The sequence below is a fragment of the Danio rerio genome, chromosome 21 (assembly GCF_052040795.2).
Source record: "Danio rerio strain M-AB ecotype USA chromosome 21, GRCz13ab, whole genome shotgun sequence".
Lineage (NCBI taxonomy): Eukaryota > Metazoa > Chordata > Actinopteri > Cypriniformes > Danionidae > Danio > Danio rerio.
In genome coordinates this window covers 4,476,517-4,487,500 of record NC_141041.1, presented here as the reverse complement: position 1 = coordinate 4,487,500, position 10,984 = coordinate 4,476,517, and the positions used below count along the sequence as shown (strand labels likewise).

At 33.6% G+C, this 10,984-nt stretch overlaps 1 protein-coding gene across 1 annotated transcript in view; it reads right to left on the bottom strand.

The window, feature by feature from the left end:
• miga2 (mitoguardin 2) overlaps nt 1-10,984 on the bottom strand; it is a 28,917-nt gene that overhangs the window by 321 nt on the left and 17,612 nt on the right. The window contains 8 exon segments of the mRNA NM_001013557.2: nt 1-177; nt 2,380-2,496; nt 3,098-3,151; nt 3,810-3,944; nt 5,561-5,659; nt 7,725-7,811; nt 10,148-10,220; nt 10,383-10,495. The exon segment at nt 1-177 is cut by the window's left edge and continues 321 nt beyond it. Of these exon segments, the coding sequence (NP_001013575.1) occupies nt 1-177; nt 2,380-2,496; nt 3,098-3,151; nt 3,810-3,944; nt 5,561-5,659; nt 7,725-7,811; nt 10,148-10,220; nt 10,383-10,495 (855 nt within the window).

Sequence of the window (10,984 nt, the reverse complement as noted above, 5' to 3'; positions counted from 1 at the left end):
GGGGCTCTTGGGTAAAGCTCCATTGGTCTCAGGTAGATTTTCAATGCCCAGGTAACCCATCAGGATATCTGCTCGTCTGTGGGACAGGCGGAGGATGTCTTCAGCCAGAGATGGGACGGATGTGAAACGCACCTTATCATGGTCAAACATGTCCTTCAGATACTGAACAATCTGTTGCTGTGGAGAGTAAAGGAGAATGGGATATTAGCTCTAGGGTCGCTTTATAGTTGGTTTATTTATTTATAAAGCACAATAAAACAACAGTTGTTGGCCACTGTTCTGTACAAACCTAAAAGCAAACTAGAAAAGTGAAGTTCGTTGACAAACTTTATGGTGGCTAGTCTGAAAGTTTGAAGTCGTTTCAAAGTTTAAATAATTTAAGTAGTTTTAAGAAGTGTGCAACAGTTGGCAGAGATAGAAAAGTACACATTTATTAGCGTGTTTCTAGTATGGATTAGTATATTGTTAGTATGATGGTATGTGGGCGAGGCAGTGGCGCAGTGGGTAGTGCTGTCACCTCACAGCAAGAAGGTCGCTGGTTCGAACCTCGGCTCAGTTGGCGTTTCTGTGTGGAGTTTGCATGTTCTCCCTGCCTTCGCGTGGGTTTCCTCCGGGTGCTACGGTTTCCCCCACAGTCCAAAGACATGCAATACAGGTGAATTGGGTAGGCTAAATTGTCCGTAGTGTATGAGTGTGTGGATGTTTCCCAGAGATGGGTTGTGGCTGGAAGGGCATCCGCTGCGTAAAAACTTGCTGGATAAGTTGGCGGTTCATTCCGCTGTGGCGACCCCGGATTAATAAAGGGACTAAGCCGACAAGAAAATGAATGAATGACTCGTTCTCAGGTAACGCGTTTTGGCTGAGTGCAAAGATAGTCTGCTGAACGTATCACTGGCACTACCCTTCCTACACTTCTAGAACTGTACTCTTCCAGCGTGAGTAAAAGGGCTCGCAAAATCACTCTGGACGCCTCGCACCCAGCACACCACCTGTACGAACTGTTACCGTTTGGGAGGGATTTAGAGCACCAAGTACAAAAACAGCCAGACACAGGAAAAGTTTCTTTCCTCAGGCCATCTACCTCATGAACAGTTAAATATTCCCCAACTGTGCAATAAACATGTGCAATACGTTCTTATACGCACTTGTACACAGCACCTTATATCAATTTACAATGCAATACTTTCTCCATTCCCATTTGTACAAAGCACCGCATAACCTATATATTTATAACAAATCTTTACAAACAACTCAACATCCAGATTTCTGGACTAACTGCATCTCTGTTTAATGTTTATCTTCTTTTTCATATTTATTTTGTGTTGTTACTTGTCACTTTATGTACACTGTAAACTTCTATAGCCAAAATAAATTCCTTGTGTGTGTGAAGCACACCCGGCAATAAAACAGATTCTGATTTTATTAGATATTTTCAACACAATAGTATTCAGCTTAGTGACATTTAAAGGCTTAACTAGGTTAATTAGGAAAGTTAATGTAATTAGGCAAGTCATATAACATTGGTTTGTTCTGTAGACAACGGGAACAAATATTACTTAAGGGGGCTAATAATATTGAGCTTAAATATTTCAGTTCTTTGCTAAGGTTTACGATTGTGTTTTACTCCCTGACCCAATGATAGCAATTTATGGCTGGTCAGATTTTCTTGAGACTCTCAACCGAAATGTACGGTAACCTGTTCAGTATGGCATGATCATAGCTAAAAAAGTTATCCTTTATTTTTAGGAAAAAAAATGTTAGGCCTCATTTTCTGATTGGGTTCTCTGACTCACCTCCACTTTACATTTGGAAAGAATAAGATATACCACCTCTGGGAACTCTGCGAAATTTGGTAAAATGTGGGATCCAGTCTTTCTTTTTCTGCAACACCATAAAGACTAAGAGTGTCATTTAACTTCTGAAGATTTGTAAGTTTTTTTTTTCTCTACATCCACTGCTGTTTTTTTGTAGGTCATATAGGTTTTGTATGTCGCCATTTTCTCTTGTTTCTTTCTTTATTTTACATTTTGCACAGATTATTGTCTCATGATGGGTTTGTCTGTCTGTTCTTTGTTTTGCTGTCTGCAAAAATTAAATTAAAAAAATATTCAAAAAAAAATTTTTGAGCTTAAAATGGTTTTTAAAAAAAAAGAATACTGCTTTTATTCTGGCCAAAATAAGACAAATCAGAATTTCTCCAGAAGAAAAAACATTATAGGAATTACTGTGAAAAATTCCTTGCTCTGTTAAACATCATTTGGGAAATATTTGAAAAAAGAATTTCACAGGAAGGCTAAAATTTATGACTTCAACTGTAAGTTAAGAATTATTATCTCAATTGCAATTGGAGAAGTGTGGAGAGCATTAGGCGGGTCTTACCTTGAATATGGTGCACACCTCACTGAGATGCTGATGCGGGCCCAAAAACCCAAAGGCCAAAACCGGACTCACATGTTCAGAGATTACATAGAAATGTGCGATGAAACCATCTGGAACCTGAGCAGCAAGACACAATAAAAGACAACCTGGCTGACTAACAAACCGTAACTCATCATACATCTGCAGAAAGGATTCCTCAGAAACAAACAATTAGCAATTTAAATTTTTTGAAAGCTATTAGTTACTAGGTAATTAGCTGAAGTTATTAGTAACTAATTAAGTTATGGTAACTAAGGTCACACTTTACAATAAGGTTCATTAATTAATGTTAAGTAATGCATTTTCTAACATGAACAAACAATGAACAATACATTTACTACAGTATTTATTCATGTTAGTAAACGTTAGTTAATGAAAATACAGTAGTTCATTGTTAGTTCATGTTAACTCATGGTGCATTAGCTAATGTTAACAAGCATTGACTTGGATATTAATAATGCATTAGTAAATTTTCAATTATGATTAATAAATGCTGTACATGTGTTGTTCATGATTAGTTCATGTTAGTAAATGCATTAACTAATGAACCTTATTGTAAAGTGTTACCGTAACTAATAATTTTTCTGAATTTGATTGTAATGCAATAACATGCAATTTGTAAAATTATAATAATTGTGAAAAGTACTACACAAATAAATAACCTTGAGCAATTACTCACCATTAGTAATCTTCTTTTAGCTTTCAGCACAGACCAACAGGCTGTAGCCAATGCCTTATGAAGACAGAGAAAGATACTTCAGAAATACAGACACATTAAGCTCAATTCTGTGAGCCACTTAAAGGCACAGTATGTGATTTTGTCCACTAGAGGGTGTGCATTTACAACAAACAAAGGTGTATTTTGATGATGGAGTGATGGATGAGCTTAAGTATTTAACACTTATTATCATGGTAGTATGACTAGAGATAGATTAATGCGCTTTTTGAAGCTTCAAAATTAAAGCCACTAAGCAACACCATTTTACAACATGGAAGAGCCAGGATAAAATTTAAAGCTACTGCGACTGTGTTCACATCACAGAAAAAAAAACACAGAGAATAGATTAAGGGAGTGTTAATTATGGGGTAAATTGAAATTTAGTAATGTAAATATTACTTAAAGTCATTCATTACTACTGAATGTGGATCTACAGGATCTGGATCATAGACTGTCCTCATATTGTCATCCATGGCTTTTCTATCTTGCCTTTATTTATGGTAAATAAATAATGACACAATGCGAGATGCCATGTGATGTTCGAATTTGTTCTTACAAATTTAAGACCTGCCAGGAACAATATAGTTTTTTTATTATGTCCTGATGTGGAAAACTATGAAATTCAATTGAGTGACACATGACTGTGTATGTGTGCAGAGGAGCTGTTGCGTACAGTCTCTTTAAAACTGTCCGAGAGCCATCGGTTCCTCAGAACTGCGACCACTGAAGACGGAGGACTTTCCAGATCCTCGAACGCATCCATGAGGATAAAGTCCAACACAATGTCAAAGAAGTTCATACAGACAACCTGGAACAAAACCAAAGGTCAAAAGAAAAATTATTATCTTCTTATCCTATTATTATTGGCATAATTAATAATAATAATAATAATTAATAATAATAATACTAATATTAATAATAATAGTAATTAGTGCCATTAAATGACTACCACGATTAAATCACAACCAAAATAAAAGTTTGTATTTACATAATGTATACTGTATGTACTTTCGTAGTATACATATTGTGCATATATATAAAAGATATATACAAAAATCCAAAATATTTAAATATATATTTATGCATAAAATTCAAATATTTATTTTAGAATTAATAAAATCATTATCATTAATAAAAATCATTTACACGCACACAACAAATATGTGCAGTAAACATCATGTAAATACGAGCTTTTGATTTCGATGCGAATAATCATAGCGAATCTTTTGACACCACTAATAACAATAATAATAATAATTAATATTATTCTACTTTTTATAAATTATATTATTTAATTATATTATTTATATTATGATTATTTATTCAATATTATTTAATTAAGTTAATAATAATACACTAATTGCAGTATAATTTTCTTACCATGGATAATAATAATAACAATAATAATAATAACAATAATAATAATAATAATAATACTTTTATTGCAGTATAAATAATTGCTTTCCCATGTTAATATAATAATATTAATAATAATAATACACTAATTGCAGTATAAATAATTTTTTACAATGTTTTAATAATAATAATAATAATAGTTATTATTATTATTTTACTTTATATAAGCTATATTATTTAATTATATTATTTTTATTATTATTATTATTAATAATAATAATAATACACTTATTGCAGTATGAATAATTTCCTTACCAAGTTAAAATAATAATAATAATAATAATAAATAATAATATTTTTATTGTAGTATAAATAATTTCCTTTCCATGTTAATATAATAATATTAATAATGATAATAATAATAATAATAATTACAATATTAATAATAATAATAATAATGTGACACATTAGTTTAGGTACCAATTTTTACTTCCTAATATTGACGTATTACATGCCTATCATTAAGATATTGGCTGTTTATTAGCGCTTATAAAACTACATATTCTGCATGATCTTATTCTACATCCCTAATCCTACCTAATACCTAAATCCAACTACCACCCTAATAATTACTAATAAGCAGAAAATTTGAAGTTTGAAGCAAAAGTCATAATTAATGGTTTAATAATAGAGAGAATTGTACAGTAAAATCAAGTGTGACCGAGATTATGATTTTCATTTTATTATCATTATTATTAATCATCATACAAGTAGAATAAATATGATGATGATTATTATTATTTTGTGACCTTTATTATTTATATAATAATTATAAATAAAGACATAAAAATGGCAGTTGTGAGAAAGCAGCTGCTAAGAAAGCATGACATTTTGGCTTGTTACTGGGATGTCATGCAATGTTGTATATCTTGTAGCCCTTTGAGTTCAAGAAAAGCGCATCATAATTGTATTAATATTAATTATATCAATATGGATATTTGCACATGTTCATTGGCAGATGAAGCCATTAAAATGTCATTAAATATGAAGTATTATAACAGGACAAACCCCTCGTCCTTCCAGCTCCATCTTGCTGACGGGCCATGTTTCTTCTCTCTGTGTGTACTGCAGCATGTCTTCATAACTCTCCAGAAACGCCTTCGGACTCTAAATACAAAGAAGACAAAACCTGGATTTCACATATTTACATTATATATTGAAGCATGCATGATGCTTATGGTGTTTTCATAACATGTCGTCACTTTCTGCCCATTCAGTATATGTTGGTGGTCAAGTTGACTTCCACTGCAGAAGTATAAGCCTTCGGGCCAACAAAGAATAAATGGCTAGTGCATTTAATTGACCTGCTGGTAGTGCAAGGTTTTCAGATGTCACACCAAATATTGCTATAACTGTATCTCCTTTTCAAATATTTAAGACAAAGTATCAAACACAGCAGACTAACATGGTCCAAGGGATGGACACGTTCAGAACATGTCGCCTCATTTCTGTGGCATTTTACAGTAGCAGTTGTAATAATAATAATAATAATAATAATAATAATAATAATAACAAAATGTTTGCTTCTAATCATTATTAAAATAATTAGACAAATGTATTAATTTAATTTAATTACTTAAAATAAGAGAAATTAATCAAAATCTGAAAATAGAGTCCCTTAAAGTTTTATAATTCCTTTATTTTTATACTCTGGCTGCTGCAACACAGAAATTTCCCCACTGTGAGACAAATAAAAGCATCAATCAATCATTACAAAATGTTACATTTCATGATTTTAATTAATTAGACTTAGGATTTTTAATAAATAAAATGTATTAAACTATTAAAAGTAAAAAAAATGAGATTTAGATAAGTTAAACATAAAATAAATAGAGAAAGATGATCATTATTATTATAATTATTGTTTTATCCTAAAATGTAAATTATTAAATTTTACAATTTATTCTGACTTATTATTTTATTTATTTCGTTTTTGTTTGTTTACATATTTTTTATAATGTATTTTTTACTACTACTATTTACTGTGTTTACCATGTTTTTTAAATACATTACATATGTTTGTTCTTTTTAAAGTAAACTTTATAAACGCTTTGGCAATACATTTGTAGCATTTCTCATGCTAAAAAACAATAATTGAATTGAACTGAACTGAGTTGAATTGAATTGAAAGAGAGAGAGAGAATCAAATATTTAAATAATTAAAAGCATACAATAGTAGCAGAGTTCTACATGAATTATAAACGAATCAATATTATTTCAGGACTCTTATCAATATTTAATTCTAGAATGTCATGTAAGAGTTAAGGGGTTTAAAGTTATATAAATGTTTTGGAATGAGAACAATAAAGGGGCGGGGCTTGATTTTGTTCACTAGGAATTGATTGAGTGTGGTTTGCTTTTGGTGGATGTCATGTGTGACAGGTTGATTCCACCCTCATACCAGAAACCACCAATAAGAGAAAAGATGTTGTTGAAGAAGTTAGCTAAATACTGTAATATTCAATAATAATAATAATAATAATAAAATAATAATAAAATCATATTAATAATAATAATGATAATAATAACAATAAATAATAAAAACAATAATAACTAAAAAATAATATTGATAATAATAAATAATAATAATGAAACAACAATAACAAATAATAATAAAATAATAATAATAATAACAAAATAAATAATAATAAAACAATAATAAAATAATAATAAATAAATAAATAAACAACAACAAAATAAATAATAATAAAACAATAATAATAATAATATTAAGAATAATAAAATAATAAAACAACAACAACAACAATAATAATAATAATAATAATAATAATAATAATAATAATAATAAATTTGGATTAGGTAGTGCTGTCGCCTCACAGCAAGAAGGTCGCTGGTTCAGTTGGCGTTTCTCTGTGGAGTTTGCTTGTTCTCCCTGCACTCGCGTGGGTTTCCGCCACAGTCCAAAGACATGTGCTAAAGGTGAATTAGTTAGACTAAATTGGCCGTAGCGTATGAGTGTGAAAGAGAGTGTATGGATGTTTGCCAGAAATGGGCTGCAGCTGGAAGGGTATCCTCTGCATAAAACATATGCTGGATAAGTTGGTGGTTCATTCCGCTGTGGCGACCGCAGATTAATAAAGAGACTAAGCCAAAAAGAAAATGAATGAATGTATCTAGATTTCATGGCTGACTTTAATCTGTATGAAATCACCTTGTTGGCTTTGACCAGGAGTCCAGAAATCATCTGCTTCCCTGTTTCCATGAAGAACATTCTGTGCGTTTCATCCAGCAGCAGCACCTACACACACACACACACACCAGCAACAGTCCTATGAGCGTAATCGTGTGCTTGTGTGCATAACAGCGTGCGAGTATGAGTACATGTGAGAGTGCGAGTATGTGTAATTGTGTATATGTGTTTGTGTAATTGTGTGCATATATATGCGTGTAATCATGTAGGTGAGTGTTATCATGGCAGTGTGTGTGTGTAATGGTGTATGCATTTGTAATCGTGTGGGCATGTGTGTGTGCACTTGTAACGGTGAGGGCATTTGTGTGTGTGTGTGTGTGTGCAATGGTTTGTGCATATGAGTGCATTTGTAACTGTGTGGGCATGTGTGTGCGCATTTGTAACCATGTGGATGTGTGTGTGCATCTATAACCATAAGGGGGCATGTGCGTATGTGTAAGGGTTTGTGCATATGAGTGCATTTGCAAACGTGTGTGTGTGTGTGTTTGTGTGTGTGTGTGTAAAATGGTGTGCGCATGAGTGCATTTGTAATCATGTGGTCATGTGTGTGCACTAGGGTTGGGCATCTAAGCTATAATGCCGATCCGATACGTATCTCGATACAAAGAATACGATCCGATATATTAGCGATACATTTGTGACATATTGCGATGCAACACGATACGATTCACACCCATATCACGATACGATGCGATAATTCAGCACTAACTAATTAGATCAAGTTTATGAGATGATGTGAAAGAGGATGCTGTGCCATTGAATGAGTTTGATTATTTATAAACCAAGCAAAACCAAGACTTTTTTTACAAACTGGCTTTTCTCTCAGAGCCAGAGTGTCAGTTTACAGTAGAGAGCCATTTCAGAACATATAGCACATATTATTTAAGTATTTTCAAGATAAACAGAATGTATAAGTGCAATATATATTATAAATGTATATATTTGCACTCTTTCAACATAAATAAATTTAGCATTGCACAACAAGAATTGTGATTTAACTTTTCAACTATGAAAGCAAGTTTTACAAAGATATTTTGCCACTGATTATTCAAAACTTAAGGTGGTGAACTAGCAGTGTTATGCTGCGTTGAAACATCACTGTCACTGTAAACAACAGGCTAATAAAAATATAACAAACCAGCAATCTTCTTGCTGTGAGGTGGTCAAACTACCCACTGTGCCACCGTGACACCCAATTATTTTTATCATTATTATTATTAATATTATTATTATTATAATTAAATAAAAATTAACAGGAGGAGGTGTTTAAAACTTTCGTTCTCCGTGACACTAGGCTGAATATCTTTGCAGATGAACAATGCAATAGCATTCGTTATTGGCGTAGAGCGAGCAGAACTGTTGCGCATGGAAAAAAAAAACTTGCAATGCTTTTCTCACCACTTTTGGAGCTGGTTGAAGCAGTGCGAAAGCCGAGGATGCAGGAACACTGGAAGATGCTTTCACAACAACACCGTGGCGCCGCTTCAAGTGAGATATCAGATTAGTCATACTGCCCGCGTATTTTACAGATGCGCGGCACATTTTGCAGATTGCATCTGTCCTGTCATGTCGTCCATCCTTAAATCCATAATGTTGCCATACTTTAGATTTAAAACTCAGTGGGGAATAAAATGTTTGTTTTGCTTCTCGCGCTTTCTGAGGGCGCACCACTAGCTTCATCCGCACACCTGATACACTGAGTTGTAGTGTGTGCACATCCGCAAATCCGTTGCTAAGGCTTACTTTATGTAGGTCGATTAAATTATGCGCCAAAAACAGGTTGACAACACTTGTTAATAAATAAAAAATACATTCTATATTAAAGATATAAGCTGTATCTCGGAAAAATCGATGCATCTCGCAAAAACCGATGCATCTCGATTTGCTTCCAAAATTTAATTCATCCTCTGCTGCTCAACCGATGCACTCGCATCGTGCACGCGCATGACCGCGTATCGATACATATCGGTTAATCTTCCCATCCCTAGTGCGCACGCAATCATTTGTATGTATGTGTCTGTGTATGCATATGAGTGCATTTGTAACCGTGTGGATGTGTGTGTGCATCTATAACCATAAGGGGGCATGTGCGTGTGTGTAAGGGTTTGTGCATATGAGTGCATTTGTAACCGTGTGGATGTGTGTGTGCATCTATAACCATAAGGGGGCATGTGCGTGTGTGTAAGGGTTTGTGCATATGAGTGCATTTGTAATATTTGTAATCATGTGGGAATGTGTGTGCGTGTAACTGTGTGTGTGTGTGTCTGTGTGTTTGTGTAATGGTGTGTGCATTTGTGTCCATTTTTAATCGTGTCAACATGCGTGTGTAGTCATGTGGGCATGTGCATGTGCGTGTGTGTAATGGTGTGTGAGAGAGTGCTGACCTGGAATGCCTGTCGTACGCAGTGCAGTTTAGCGAGGAAGTCCTGATCGCTGTAACACTCCAGCAGTTCAGTTCTGTAACAGACACACAGAAATAACACTGTGTGTGTGTGTGTTCCCATCAGTCTCTGCTCCCTGAGCTACAGCGGAAAGCCTCAAATCCCAGGAGAAAGCTGAACATCTAAACTATCCCAATAACATCCAGTGTGCAGAGTTAATCATGTTTATATGCTCTACCTCAGTGATCTGCAGGCCACGTCTCCATCTTTCACCAAACTCAGAGCTTCTTCATAGAGAGCGGCCGGCTTCAGCAGATGAAACGAGTCCTCAAGAGAAAACGTCTCAAACAACTGCAAAACCAAAAGGGAAGTGACATCACATACAGTTGAAGTCACAATTATTAGCTTAGATTAGATTTTCTTTTCGGTTTAGTCCCTTTATTAATCTGGGGTCGCCACAGCGGAATGAATCGCCAACTTATCTAGCATATGTTTTACGCAGCGGATGACCTTCCAGCTGCAACCATCACTGGGAAAGCTCATTATTATTATTTTTTTATATATTTCCCAGATGATGTTTTAATTTAGAAAATTTTCACAGTAATTCCTATATTATTTTTTTCTTCTAGAGGAAGTCTTATTTGTTTTATTTCAACAAGAACAGTTTTTAATTTTTATAAACCATTTTAAGGTCCATATTATTAGCTCTTTTTAAGCAATATTTGCTTTGGATTGTCAACAGAACCAACCACTGTTATACAATGAATTGCCTAATTAACCTAGTTAAGCCTTTAAATGTCACATTAAGCTGAATACTAGTGTCTTGAAAAATATCTAGTC